Raw genomic sequence first — 15,767 nt, forward strand, 5'->3', positions numbered from 1 at the left:
CAGAGCATCGCCCCTGGTGGGCGTGCCGGGTGGATCCCGGTCGGGCGCATGCGGGTGTCTGTCTGACTGTCTCTCCCGGTTTCCAGCTTCAGAAAAATACAAAAAAAAATCTGAAAACTTAAAACTGTGGAAGACTTGCTTCACTATTCACAAAAATAAATCAAATGAGATGGCACCCTCCTTGACATTCCAGTTAATGAACAATTGATAAAGAAGTTAAGGTTAGAAAACTGATTGAAACTAATACTGTTAGAAGCTGTGAAGACAGGCCTCAAGGTATAGCAATACTAAGGTAAAAAGCTGGCATTCTTCTACTTTTATTTAATTCATTAAGAAACTAAATCCGAGAGTGGTCTTTGGAGCTTGTATTAACTTTCTAAACTTCTGAGAGGATTCTGCTGTACATTTCCAACTTGACTGAAATAGAAAATCAAATTCCAAAAACAAATTAGCAGTTGTGGAGCTCATATTAGTTATATTACTGTGCTACAAGGTGCTACACATACATTTCATATTAAATTTATTTGCCTTTTTATCAAATTTTTTTCCTTTTTTAGTGGAAGGATTTTTTTTAAATGTTGCATATTTTTAAAACACAGGTAAATCTATGATTCTCTCCTTTAAGGATACAGTTGACATTACATCATATCACTTCATCTCCACAGTAAAGTATAATCTGATATACCTTTTTTAATAACACAGCAGATTCATTACATCACATCATAGGTTTAAAGAGCTGTCTTTTTCAGAAGCAGGTACTCACACATGAAGCAACTATAAAGACCTGAATTCCTAATTATTGGCATACAGTAAAACAGACAAGTGGATTACTTTCTGATGACTCCATTAAACAAGTAAAGCCATGTCTCAATTAGAGAGCACACTTAAGGATTTTGTAGCCCATTAGGTCACTGACACCTTGGTTGTCATGTAGTTTTATCTCTTAAAATTGCTGTTTTATAAAAGTACAAGTTTCAATGCATAAATAGAATTAAATCTGTTGCTAGGTGTGGGAACTTTGTCAAGATTCCAAATCTTAGGTTATCCATCTTCCAAAATGTGTATTTTTAATAAATATTTTAGTAAGACCTTAAGTGTCATAAAATGGTTTAATATCAGCAAAAGAGATTAAAATGTGACTATTAATAAAAATATGTTTTTAAAGGGATTGCCTTGGTATAATAATAGGGCACATGCAGAGGTTGGAGGGAACTGATTTCAGTGGAAGATTCCTTTCGGTATCAGCCAAGAGTATGTTTCCCAAAAGAGAGTGGGTGGAGTTAGTAATGACAGACACATGGAAAGGGGAGCCTCTGAAAGGATTGTATTTTCCATTTGTATTTTGACGTCAAATCATATTTCTAAAGTTGTATTTTGTCCGAATCCTCTGCGCACTTCTCCAACTTGATCTCAGCTGTGCTGCCTTAACTCTCTTCCCCAGGGAGGGTAGAGACAGCAGATGGGGTTAGGGCAGAGGGCTGACGCGTCTGACAGCAAACGGCCGGGTTGTTGAGTGGAAGCCGCGAGCATCAGGAAGCTACTTTTCCCCTGAGAACCAACTAACCACTGAAGAAAGTTGAAAATGAGCCCTTTGAGAAACGCTATTAAAAGTAGTAAAAAAATTGCAATTGTGCAGATGATGTGCTGCTGTGTGCTTATTCGGATGCTAATGAGTTTGACATTAGGGAACTCAGAGGGTTTACAGCTACTCCCTTATGTGATTCAGTTCTTTATTGGCAATCTTTGAGAAAATAAATGGAAAATGTATTGCTAATAAATACATAACACGATAGGGTATTAGACAAAAAGCCATTACTTTCAGAATTTAGAAAGAGCTCTGCTCACCAGTGTGACTGTTTTCCAGGATCTTTTGTTTTAGGTTGGAGTATGGCAAACAAAGGGAAATAGGCAGGTGGAAAGCTTCAGAACTCTTTCTGAACTGAGGGCAAAGTAGAATAAGCCAAACACATTTGTAACAAAAGACCCCCCTGCCTTTTTTTAAGTTGGTATCAAACACAAACTAAGAATTCCCAAGCTCCTGTGCTACTTTTCAATTTTTACACCATGTGCAGTAATCTGCTCTATCACTTGAAATAGTTTTATTCCTGTTTTTCTCCAGGAACCACAGAAGCCTACTGGAGGTGAAGAATCATCTGCTTAATGTATGGTCAACAAATACAATAGACATCTATGGTTAAAAAGCCGGGTACTTTAATCTACTGCAAATGGTAAAACATTGGACAAGAGAAACCTTTTGCAAGAAAGGTTGGTGGTTTGTGTTTTAAAATACCTTGCTAAATATAAACATTTGAAATTTGTGTTGATATACATAGTATTTTATGTAATATTTGTATAAACAGCCCCTCTGGTATGCTGAGTATATGTATTACACTGAATTTCAAAGTTTACTCTCAAGGGCCAAGTGGTCTGAGGATAGATATTATTCTTATCCCTGAGATCAAATGAAGGTCATACAGCTCTGTGTATTATGTCTGAATGCAAAGTAAATCAAAGGCAAATTGTTTCCATAAAAAACTGGTTAAAATATTGGCAAAAAGAATTAGTAGCATTTTATGACAGGTTCATCATTAAAGATAGCACTAAATAACAAGATGAATTTTGAATCTGTCTTTTGTGACTTGAGTGTAGCACATTCCAAATCTTGTCTGAACTTTGTTTTTTTGAAGGTTAAAAGTAAGATAACAACAACAATAGAATCTTTCTTATCTAGTTTCCCTAGTAAATTGAAGACATAATAACATATAAAGTTTGGTTAAAAAGAGAGAGAGAAAGACAAAAATGAATTTGGCTTTCCTTTAAAAAGTAAAAACATTTTTACCATTGATGTGTAGTGTTAAATAATTATAGTATAGTCCAACCAAATTATAAGAGTGTTCACACAATATTTATTATTGTTTCATTGTTAATTATTGATCTTCTATTTAATTGTCCTACCTGATATGCTTCCCTTCTTTTATTTTTTATGTTAATAGAATGAATTTTATGATTTTTCACTGACGTGGACAAAAACATTTAGTAACTTGAACAGAGGCAGGAAAACCAAATTGGAATATAGGTTACCAGTAGAAAAAAAGAGGTAAGGCAACATTTTTATGAAATAGTATAATATATTGAATGAAAATAAATTCAATCAAAGCATGTATATAAAGGCTCTCCTATATAACAGTGTTTTGTCTCTATGGATTTGCTTTTTTAAAATTTATTGTTACTGCTGAATTTAGAATTGTGATTTTGTCAGAAACATGGTCATTTTAATATTTAAAAATATTAAACAAAAAATCCTATGAGCCTATAAATCTTTTGCATATTGATTTGTCTGTGTTATTTGTTCACACATTTGCCCTTTAAGAAAGGCTTAGCATTAAAATAGTTTTAAAAATTCAATTTAAATTCATTTGTATTAGAAATTAATTACTTAAGGATTAAAAGTAACTGATATATTTTAAAAAATATGTCTTAAAAAGTATTATATGATGTGTAGAATTAATTCTTATAAATATTGAAAAATAAGAAATTAGGTTGTCCTTTGGAAAATTTGTTTAAAATAAATTATCTATATATGAAGAACTTTTGCTTCCTAACATTTACATATTTTGCAACACATGTATCTCCAAATATCAGCAAAAAATATATATTGAAGACCCTTTTAAGGTATTACTAACTCTGAGTTATTTTTAAACAGAGCACACACAAAAAAAAATACAAAAAATGTCTCCTAAAACATAAAGCCAACAATTACGCCCTTATGTTACAAAACTGTGACCCAGAGGCCATGGTACAGCGACTAATAGAAATCCCTGGCATACATCGTCTACCTATGGGAATTATAGAACTATTTGCTGGAGTCGTTTGGCAAAAGGACACAAACATATGGCTTTGCTTTATATTCAGCATTGCCAGTTGTGCAAAGTTACGGGATGAAATCTACAACAGCAGTGACAACTCAGAAATGAGAAGTAATAATCAAAATAGATCAGCCTCCTTAGAGTGCTACCTAACTGGTTTCAGGTCTAAGATTTCCTTTAGTGCAGTGCATTTCTAAGTGACTCTAGAAAATCACCACATATGTGAGGAATGTGTATGTAGCTGGCCCTCAAGAACTATTCCCAGAGAACTGTTCTGAATCTGATAGCATACTGAGTCTGCTTCCTCCTTTAAGTATGGTGTTTATTGAGAGTTAGAGGGGTTAATGGAGACAAAGAGAAGTATTGTAAATGTAAAAGGTAGACATTATGCATTCTTCAGCTTTCTACACAGACTCAGAAACTATACAATAAGAGACAGATAGGAACAGAGATTTGAAATCAGGGACAATGTGCTCTTCATAAAAGATTAAGAACATTTTTATTTTATTTAGGATAAAGGATTCAGAAAATATTAAAAAGGAATACAGATGTTTCACAAATGATATAAAAACCTTTTTTTGTTAGTTTAGATATTTTAAATGTTTATTTTTTTAATTACTCATCCTGAGTAATTAATATATGTGTGGAAAACAACCAAAAAAGTAAAAAGAGTAAAAACAGAAAAGAAAAACTTGAACATTTTATCTTAGTATTTCTATCAATAAGGTAACTATCCTTTTAGAATCACAACTCATTTCCCTGATCTTTGTCCTGTGTAGGAGTGAAACATATTTTGCTTTCCTTTTTGGGCTGTTCTAAAGCTATGTTTAAACAAAATGGTGCCAGAATTATCAAAAGAAAAGGCACTCAATGTAAGGTTCTTTGTTCTTTAACCTAGCCAAATTTTATTCCAAGGAACTGGCATCATCTAGTTCTTTTATTTTTGGGTGTTTAGCTTTTCCAACTTCCTGAGTTTCTCTTTGTCATTTTATAAAAATTTATCTTTGTAAAGGAAACATCCACTGAGGATTTAGGACTCCTTATAGAGAGGACCCAGGGACCTTTTCTCAGCAGCCAGAGCACTTCCTCTCACCATTACAATGAGATCCCCAGCATTGAAATGACATCACACAGACTAATGTGACAGAACTTACAAAATGACATTACCAATTCAAAAATATCAGAAAAGGAACACAATAAAATCTTGTTAAAAGTGGAAATTATTGCAAGTTGAATCTATATAAAGGACTTTTCATATTTAAAGTAGCTTCTTGTGTGAGGCTACACTACCTAGACAGTAATAAGATTAATTGTTTAAGAATTTTGAGACAGTGCCCTCAAAATCTTATAATAACCATGGCTTTTTCTATTAATATTAAGAAACACAAGACTACTTATAAGTAAGCAGCAAGAATATCTGTACTTAAAGTTCTGTTGAAGGAGACATAAAACTTAAACATTACCAAGGGATTTGCTTTATCCAGTTCTTAAGAAGTGATTAAGTAAAGCATAGGAAATATACTCATTAATATTGTGATAACTATGTGTGATCCCAGGAAAACAGTATGTAAAGTACTATATGATTGTCTAACCACTAAGCTTACACCTCAAACCAACACAAAATAAAATTGAGAGAATATTTGAATGAGTAAATAAATAAGTTAGAGAAGAAGAAAATTCAAAAATATATATACTTACTTGGATTTATTTACCATTAGGTTACAATAGGGTTATGAGTGAAAAATAAAATCAAAGAAAACTAAATCTTCTCATATACCAGTAATTTACTTGTGTGAATGAAAGCAAAATTGAGTTTATGAATTCTGTATCCTGTTCCTGAGTATATTCATCTGAGAAACTGGTAACTCCAGGACAGGACTCACTCATCAGCACAAAGAAAGGCACCAGATCTGTGTATTGGGGTGCTATTGACAGGAGATTAGGCGTTTGCTCCCAATGTAAGCACTAGTAAGAAAAGGTGGTCAAGTACAAGTTAACTAAGAAATTACTGTGTATACCTGTATACAAGTTTGTAAGGATATAAAGATGTTAAATGAGAGTTTTCCAAATTCAACTAAGTAGTTAGATTTTATTTTATGGTCATTTTTCTTCTTCATTGCCTATCTATTTATTTCTAATGTGTGTTTTTTCATGTCCTTCCTCCAAGTTTTCCTTCTTTGCCTTCCTTACTTTAGAATTTTTCCTCTCTTGTAATGTCTCCTTTTATTGACTCTTCTCCCCAGAGAACTGGAAAATAAAGTGGTCCTAAAGTTTTCTTCATGCCTTTATTATGAATTAGATACCAAGCAAGAACCACTTTTTTCTCCTTTCTATCTAAATATTATATATAACATATCCATGCTTATAAGTAAAAAAAAACTTTTAAAAAGTAGTTTCAGATCTGGAAATAAGAGTGGCAAAAACCTTCCTTTAATATTGTTACTCTTAAGAAGTAGACTGCAAAGCCAGGGGAACTATTATGGGAATCTCAGAAAATATCGTGTCTTGTTTCTCCATAAACAATGGAGTATGTTAGATAAAAGCCCTAGAAACTGCCTGGCCGGTTGGCTCAGTGGTAGAGCATCAGCCTGGCGTGCAGGAGTCCCGGGTTCGATTCCCAGCCAGGGCACACAGGAGAAGCTCCCATCTGCTTCACCCCTCCCCCTCTCCTTCCTCTCTGTCTCTCTCTTCCCCTCCCGCAGCCAAGGCTCCATTGGAGCAAAGTTGGCCCGGGCACTGAGGATGGCTCTGTGGCCTCTGCCTCAGGTGCTAGAATGGCTCTGGTTGAAACAGAGCCATGCCTCAGATGGGCAGAGCATCGCCCCCTGGTGGGCATGCTGGGTGGATCCCGGTCGGGCGCATGTGGGAGTCTGTCTGACTGCCTCCCCATTTCCAACCTCAGAAAAAAATACAAGAAATAAATAAATAAAAATCCCTAGAAACTGAGAGGAGAGCGTTTTAAAACATCACATCTGTTTTGAAATAAGTGACTCATTGAAATTTACAAAATTAATTGCAGACTTGTCAATAATATTTGGAACTTAAGTAGTAAAAATGATCTTCTCTCCTTTTCCAATGAAAATAAATAAATAAATAAATAAATAAATAAATAAATAAATAAATAAATAAATAAATAAATAAAACAATGTTCCCAATTGGAAATGTCATTTCTAAGATTGCAGCATGTTGTTTAGATCAATGTCCTGATTCATGCCATAACCATGTGCCTTTTCTATAACTATAAGAAGATTTGAAAGGATGTTGATTCTCATCACACCTGCCCTGAATCAACACATGCACTGAGGTACAGACCTCTTTCTGTCTTTCAACTAATACCTGAATGAGGTACACACTAAATATGAAGTTTGATTTTACAAAAATTAAGTCTATTCATTGGCAATTTATTAAAGTATATTGTGAATAATTCAAATGAAGAACACTTAGAAATATTTATTCCCATATTCAAGATTTTAGAGAACAAAGACTTATTTTCAAACTAAGATTTATGAGGAGAGCAAGCCATCTCATAAATGTTAAAAACTTTCACCCCCCAAAAAAAGAAAAGCACAAATGTTTTAAGTTTCTGATGTTTTTATTTCTTGACACTGTTTTTCATACTTTTATTATTCTTCAGTTGTGAGGGAGAGAAAGAAGGTGAAATATATAGGCTGTATATTATGGCCTTGGTCCACTTTGTTTTTACAATTTGGCCCACAAGTTAAATCTGAAAACTTAGTTTTATAAATTAGTATTAGTTTTTACAAAATTAATATTGAACATATATACTACATCAACAAGATGACAGTAGCTCCACAAAATTCAATTATAAACTAATATTCCAAGCACAATCAAGCAGGGGTCCATGATTATCTATACATCCCTTCCAATGACTTAAATGGGCAGGTGGCTGCATGAGTTGATGAAAGAGCAGTCAGGTTCTGGATAGCTGAATTTCAAAGTCATCTTAAAGCTGTTATAACGAAGGTTACATGTACATAGGTTTTGGAAACTTTTATTTGTGCCTTCTGGTACTCTTCACAGTCTGCTTTGTTTTGGGGAAAGAAACTCATGGAGTTCAATCTTCACTTGACTTTTGGTAAAAATTTTCAGTGGGGAGAGTTAATTGCACCTCTGTGGCAGGATAGCCTTAGAACCGAGATGAGTTGATGTTCACCCACAGGAGGAACTTCATCAGAAATAGTTGATGGTTTTCATCATGTTAACCCTCATGCCACTGATCTCCCTTAATTGAGTTATTTGTTTAGCACACGGAGGGAAATTTGCTTGAGTTGAGCCACTTTATATGCAACAGTGATCCTCATAGAGGAGGAGGATTTTACAATGCAGAGCTAACCATCCTGAGTAAACTAAGCCACTTTAATCCTAGGTAGTATCACATCTGTCATAAATTCATGTGGTTTTAAGAGAAGGAACATCTACAGAAAAAAAAATCACCTGTTTTATTGTTGTTTACTCTTATTATGTAATTCAAAATATTTATAATGATGAACCATTATATTTAGACTAAAGCAACTGCTGTTCAACAAAAGCAGTGAACACTTTTTGTTTGCTAATTAAAAAAACAGTTCAATGATTGGTGTGCTGTTTATTATGAGATGATGACAAAAGAGTGCTGGTGGTTTTAATAGTTTTAGCTTACAAGAGCTGTCGTTAATTTTGTCTGTAGTGTTGCAGGTGAAAAAAAATGCACAATGGATAAATAGTCTATATTGGTTTAACTGAACATAATATATAGTGTGTTCTGGAGTTGTTTGTCTCAATAGACTATAGTAATCAAAAGTAATGAACCTATTATGTGCAGGACCTTGGAGAGCGTCAAATGGCAGTAAAAGTGTGGCACATAAAAGGTTTATTAAAGGAAATTAAAGTCCATCATTGCCACACCTGCTCCCCTATTATAAGTCTATGGCAGGTCAGTGCCTTCAATCACAACTCAGCTCAGAGAGCAGAGATGCATCTCCCATTACCATTGCCGTCACAGGGTTTCCATGCTAGTGTCAGGATTTAAGGATGGGAACCACAGAGAGTGCCTTCTGCCTGTGTCTGATTTTCATCAAGCAAAGTAACTTCTTTCTATTTAAGAAACCTTTTGATAATGTATAAAAGTGAGTTAAACTAAGAAATTATTAGGGGAGTCTGGTGAAATGGATGAAACTACTCAGGTCAGAATCTATCTCCACATGGATAAAAACAACAGCCTTTTAAAGTTTTTGCATCGCTTTGATAATGTACTTGATTATATTTAAAATATTTAGTGATGGTGTCTAAGGGCATTTGCTGACACACAAAACACTCAAATTTTACATTTCTTATAGATTAGGATGACTATAACCAGTATTTATTCTGAAATTCTTAAAATAAAATGTATGTCATTATTGATGATCAACATTTCTAATGGTTTTTGAAGTAAGAGAATTGCGGGATTTGCCTTCACACTGCTTTTTTACATGGAGAAATATTTTTTTCTGACTTGGCAAGAGGTATGTAGCAGAAATAAGGAAAGGAATCAGGTTTTAGTAAATTAGTCTGAAACCTTTAGGTTTGGCATTTGAGGTTTCGTCTCCTTTAGACAATCTTTTTTTTTTTTCTCTTTGTAATGCCAGAAGTGTTTGAATTACTAGCAAACACTTATGGACAAGACATCTGCTGCCTTGTCACTGTTTTCTCTGGTTCCAGCATGTATAGAAGTATTTCTAAAACTCGTAGAGTGTGAGGACAGTAAGAATACTATTCAAGAGCATGGAAGTTTACTATGTTTTTCATAATGACCTTACGACCTTCTAATGACATGCTTTTATATTTTGATCAATGTCAAAGGAACAACCTCAGGACTTGTGTTCAGGTTAGAGATGGATGCAGAGGCTGAAGATAAAATGCTGCGTACCCGCTCTAAAGGAACGAAGGGTGAGTGAACAAGCAGGTTCCAGAACACCGTGCCCACCACACCATGAAATATGGGTGTTCCAGTGCTCAGTCCCTGCTGTGTAGCCAGAATGATTACAACTTCTGCAGGGCTTCCTTATTGTAAGTCAAGGCAGAACATTGCGTCATATTATTGAGAAGTAAAATATTATGAACTAGGAGGTAAAGGACTCAGAAAAGCCCAAATAACATATGACGCTAATTTTTACAAAATGCAATCACAGACAGACTTGAATATCATGAAAACAACGTAAGGGTCAGTAAGGGAAGAATGCTTCATGGAGACTTTCAAATTACTGAGTGACCTTTAATGGCCAAGGGAAAAGATCAAATTGTTAGTTCATTGCCAAAGCAGATTTTAATCTTTATGTTATCTGGTTAATGACTCCCAATCTAAACTTAGTTCAAGTAAAATGATGATGTTTATTCTTTGACTGTATCTGCTGGGAATTTCCAGCAGCTCTGCAAATAAATGTTTGAAAGGTTTAACTTACCAGTTATCCCTCTCTTTTTGTAACCAACAGATGGTAATGTAATATTGAAATATAAACAGGCCCTTGATGATATAAACATCTGGAAAATAGAATTGACTGGCAATAGTACACCTTAAGGAAAATAACTTTTATTATAATTAGCTATATTTTTTGTGACCCTTAATTCTAAATAATAAGCTGTAGATTCACCGTGGCCTCTGAAAACACTCTGGGTAGCCATTCCCAGTCTTCTTACACTCAGCTGTTTCCAATCTTCTTATGCTCAGCCTTGCTGAGCGGGGCTGAGTCAGGTAGCTGTCATGCAATATTTCAAAAATATTTTGAGATTCATGGTTGAAAGTGACAAATCAAATGAAATGCTTTTGTCATATTCAGTCAAGGTAAATAATTCCTGTTTGAGTAAAGCTCAGAATCTCAAAATTTTTAATAAATTCTAGTATGATATTTTTTTCAGTTAAAACGTAATTTTGGTTTTCATTAGCATTGATAATCAAAGTGCAGAATAATGATGTATGAGATATAGGGCTTTACATAAACAGAAATTTTACACTATTATCTTCCAGTTTTAATTTACTTACATTTAAACTAATTGCATCATGTTGTCTAATATTTGGAGTGCAATATTTCTAAATATTGAGTTTTTATGCAGCAAACTGCTCAATATAAAACAGGTTTAAGGAAAAGAGGTTTTTTTGTTTGTTGTTGTTCATTGGATTACACATATAAGTGAGATTATATGGTATTTTTCTTTCTCTGACTGGTTTATTTTACTTAGCATAATAATCTCCAGGTTTATTTTATCCATTAGATTCCACGTATGAGTGAAATCATATGGTACTTGTCTTTCTCTCACTGGCTTATTTCACTTAATAGCTGTCAGAGGGTGTGTGTGTTGGGTGAAGGGCATGGAGGGATTGAGGGGCATAAAAAGAGAAAGAAAAACTCATGGGCATGGGCAGCATGGTGGTGATTGCTTGGGTTGGGGGAGCAGAGGTGGAGAAGGGTAATAGGGGGAATAAATGGTGAAAGACAAAGACTTGACTAGGGGGTGGGTGAACACACAATATGATGTACAGAGATGTGTTGTAGAATTAGACACCTGATACCTGTATAATTATGTTAACCAGTATTACTCCAATAAAATCAATTAAAAACAAATAACAATCTCCAGGTTAATACATTCAGAGGCAGGGACACATAGAACAAACTGATAGCTGTCAGAAGGGGGTTGGTGGGGGGACTGGATGAAAGAAGGTAAAGGGATTAGCCAAGAAAGATATAGACACAGACAACAATATAGTGCTAACCAGAGTGAAAGGAGTTAGGTAGAGAGGGGAATGGAGATGGAAAGAGACTTTGCTTGGGGCAGAGGGCACGTATTGTGGTGTGCAGATGGTGTTGTATTGAGTTATACACTGGAGACTTGCCTGATTTTGTGAACCAGTGTCATCCCAATATATACAATTAATTTTTAAAAAATGGAAAAGAGTTTTTATCATTATTTAGAATAAGCTTATGTCTGACATAAATATCAGTGTTCTAGGGACTGTATTTGGACTATTTAAATCTCTTGTTTGGACTTCTAAAAGCACACTACTCTAGCATACTTTTATATTGTGACTGTTTTAATTTGCAAGTTTTTGGACTTCAAATTCCTTTGGCTCTTACATATACATTCTTAAATAGAACCAAAATGTTCTTCCAGAAATGAAACAACTGTTTCTCATGTAGCATGAGTAATCTTTAAAACCACCTGTTGTCTCTCTCAGTATGTTGCTTATCCTTGTGTAGGCAGGTATTTATAAACATGAACTTCTTCAGTTCCCATCATTTCAGTAAGAAAAATCAAAGCTCTTTTTTCCAAAATGATATTAATATTAACATGGTTGAAACTTATCTTCTTTTCTTTGTGTATAAAATTTGTGAAACAAATCTTAGGACACAATCATTCATATATCTTTTGCCAATTTTATTTATATACTTGTTTAATGTCAAATTAAAATGTAAATAGGTTTTTCTTGAAAACTTTCTATAAACAATAATGGTTAAATATTTAAACAGTTAAATTGATTTAAAAAATAATTCAAGTCCTTTGTGCTCCTGTAATTTTTAAATAAATCTCTAAAAACAGTTATTTGGAAACTCCTATTTATAACATCAAGTTTCCAGGGTTACCTTAGGCACTAAACCTAGAATCATTTGTTCTGGGACATATTAATTTGTCCTCTTGTCTTCAAAAACCCAATATCAAAAAGATCAGTCCACAAGTGGGAAATTATTGTATATGAGGTCTATAGTAATCTATTGGTCATTATCTCTAGGTAGGTGAATAATTTCAGTTGTACAGTTTTCAAAATTATAAACGGATTTTTTTTTCCAACAGTGCCAATGAATTCTCTAATCCAGGAGCTCAGGTAAGATTTGTCCTGCATTACTTTTTTCTAATATTGATTTGCTTTAATTATAAGATATTTTTTTTTGTACTCAGAATCTTTTTTTCACTATGAGGACTAAGTCAATGGGCATGGGCACCAAAAAAGTGGAGAAAAGGAAAAACTATTAATAGTTGATCCCAAACAATTCAAACTACTATTATGATAACAAACCCAGAAGCATTTTGCTGTAATGTGATTTCCCACTTTTCTCTGTGGATTGTGTGTTGTCTCTGTGTACACACCTCACACGTGGTTTGTTTTTGTGCTGATGGTAAGTGAAGAACTGAGCTGTTATCTGTGAAACTGGTTAACGAATAACCCAAGTCTCAAATTCTCTACTTTTTTTAATTAATCGGAACATTCTCTCAGGTAACCACATGATTTTTTTTAAATGTAGACATTTGAAGATAATGTGGCTGATGGGTATTGGGGCAGATTCAAACATTTTCACCTTACATACTGTAAATGTACCTCAGGTAATATTCTGAAAAGTCCACTTTATTAGGTTTTACAGAAAAACTCTAAGTAGATTTTCTTTCACATTATGCTTGTGAAGTATAATTTTTTTAAAGTACATATTTAAAAATAAACACTATTGACAATACATTTTCTAAACTGGTGATATTTTTAGTGAAATTGTGTCAGGAACAAGATAAATCCCTTGTTTCTTCTCTAGATGTACTATTGTAATCCCAGAAAGTCCCAAACACACTAACTAATCCACTTTTGTGAAAATGACAATAGTCAGCATGTGTTCCTCAGGGAAATGTTTGAAAACTGAAGGGTGTGTAACAATGTTCATACACGTTAAAGTCTATAACGTATCCATGAACAGTTTACATGTTATTTTTTCAAGCAACTATGCTCTGTGACTTTTTGGAGCCGGGGCTTAGTTACTTCTGTGTCCCATGACTCATTCAGTCAGTTTTGGTTCTCCTGTTTAATGGAACACATATCTATCAGAACTGAGTACAAGCTTTCATGCTGATGCTCTTATCTGTGGAAATATTTTAATAGGGAATCCTTTGCACTCCCTACATTTTCAATTTCATGATTGAGAATTTTACATTTTAAACACTTTTATAAGAGCAGAACATATAGTATACCCCACATTGAGACAGTATAAAAAGATTGAATTGTCTAGCTCAACTAAATTCTTGCTTTTCAAACCTTTCCATTTAAAATTCCAATTATGTTCCTTATAGACTGATCAAAAGAAAGTTAAATTATTAGACTCAAAGTGGGTGAGATGTTTACCATTACAGGGAACTGTTTTCTAGTGCAACAGAAACTGGGTGCCCACGAACCTTGGTCCTCTGTCTATTATAGTAACTGTGTTTTCAGTCAGCCTTTTTAGGAAATAAAATTATTTAAGAGGAGGGGGAAATGTTGAAGGCTTTCTGAGTAATGTCTTATAAAATAACATGACAAAGAAAAGAGAATATTGAACAAATGAGTGTGTGCTTTGACCTAGGGAGAAATTTATATTTCATAGAGAGAAAGAAAGAAATTATCAGAGAGAAGCACCTTTGTGGGAAAAACAAGTTTAAAAAAACTTTTTTGGAGAAATAGAAATTATTATTTCAGTTACTTTATTAGCATTAATAATAATAATAATAATAATAATAATAAAACTAATATTGATTGAGGTCTCATTATTTGCCAGACACTCTTGAGCATTATTTATCACTGTCATTTAATCCTCACAATAACATTACAATGAAAAAACTATGAAAGTTCCAATTTTCAGGTGAAGAAAGTAAAACTAAATAACTTATGTAAATAGCCCAAGATTTCACCACTAGTAAGTAATCCAGACTTCTGACTCAGAAACCAGCTTTTCAACCACCAAGCTACACTTTCTTTTTATTTTTATTTTTTATTTATTTATTTTTATTTTTTTGTATTTTTCTGAAGTTGGAAACGGGGAGAGACAGTCAGACAGACTCCTGCATGCGCCTGACCAGGATCCACCCGGCACGCCCACCAGGGGGCGATGCTCTGCCCACCAGGGGGCGATGCTCTGCCCCTCCGGGGCGTCGCTCTGTTACGACCAGAGCCACTCTAGCGCCTGGGGCAGAGGCCAAGGAGCCAACCCCAGCGCCCAGGCCATCTTTGCTCCAATGGAGCCTTGGCTGCAGGAGGGGAAGAGAGAGACAGAGAGGAAGGAGAGGGGGAGGGGTGGAGAAGCAGATGGGCGCTTCTCCTGTGTGCCCTGGCCGGGAATCGAACCCGGGACTTCTGCACGCTAGGCCGACGCTCTACCACTGAGCCAACTGGCTAGGGCCAAGCTACACTTTCTTTATACACAATTTATAATAACTGCCTATAATATAAATAAAACAGTTGATTGTTTATGTACTCAGTGGCTTTATTTTAAAATTTTACTCTTTAACTCTTATAGTATATTTTTCAATGCATAGTTTTCTAAAATTCAAACAAAGAATGTTTTAATTAAAAATAATGTTTCATGTTATCTAATTCCCTTAATTTTTTTAATCAGATATTTAATTTTACCTAATTTGTCATTAGACCTACTCAGAAAGCTGGTGATAATGTCTGGGAAAATTCATAAACAAAATTAATTCACCTATTATTCTTTTATAAGAACCAGTTTATAAAAATTTCTGATTACTGTTAATTTTATAATTGTGTATTTTCAACAGAATGATCATACTTAAGTTAAATGGGTCCCAAATTATTTCTTAAATGTTTTAAGTTGACCCTGATAGAGACTCTAATTATCATTCTATGTAAATCTTGAAAAAAGTTCTAATTAATATCTAAGTGTATATATTTTAGTGTCTTTTTAAATTTTCTACAACTTCACTTGCTACAATTGCTCCTCCAATTTTTTCCTCAGATATTTTGTGATCTAGAATCCAGAATTTGTTCTGCACCTGACCTTTGAGTGTTATGTGGCATATTTTTCTCAATATAAAAATTATGGCTATTTTGTAAAAAACATTGGTAACTTTTTATTTAATTTTTCTTTAGGATGCATTGGGCATGTTATTGCTTCTAGAGAT

At 34.1% G+C, this 15,767-nt stretch overlaps 1 protein-coding gene across 1 annotated transcript in view; it reads left to right on the plus strand.

The window, feature by feature from the left end:
- Positions 1-2,161: 2,161 nt before the first annotated feature.
- The window catches only part of LOC136401213 (suppression of tumorigenicity 18 protein), a 120,153-nt gene continuing 106,547 nt past the window's right edge, over positions 2,162-15,767 (plus strand). The window contains exons 1-4 of the mRNA XM_066379067.1: positions 2,162-2,265; positions 2,994-3,097; positions 9,705-9,791; positions 12,687-12,717. Coding sequence (XP_066235164.1) covers positions 9,737-9,791; positions 12,687-12,717 — 86 coding nt within the window. The 5' untranslated portion in view covers positions 2,162-2,265; positions 2,994-3,097; positions 9,705-9,736. The remainder of the gene's footprint in view (positions 2,266-2,993; positions 3,098-9,704; positions 9,792-12,686; positions 12,718-15,767) is intronic.

Source organism: Saccopteryx leptura, chromosome 3 (assembly GCF_036850995.1).
Source record: "Saccopteryx leptura isolate mSacLep1 chromosome 3, mSacLep1_pri_phased_curated, whole genome shotgun sequence".
NCBI lineage: Eukaryota > Metazoa > Chordata > Mammalia > Chiroptera > Emballonuridae > Saccopteryx > Saccopteryx leptura.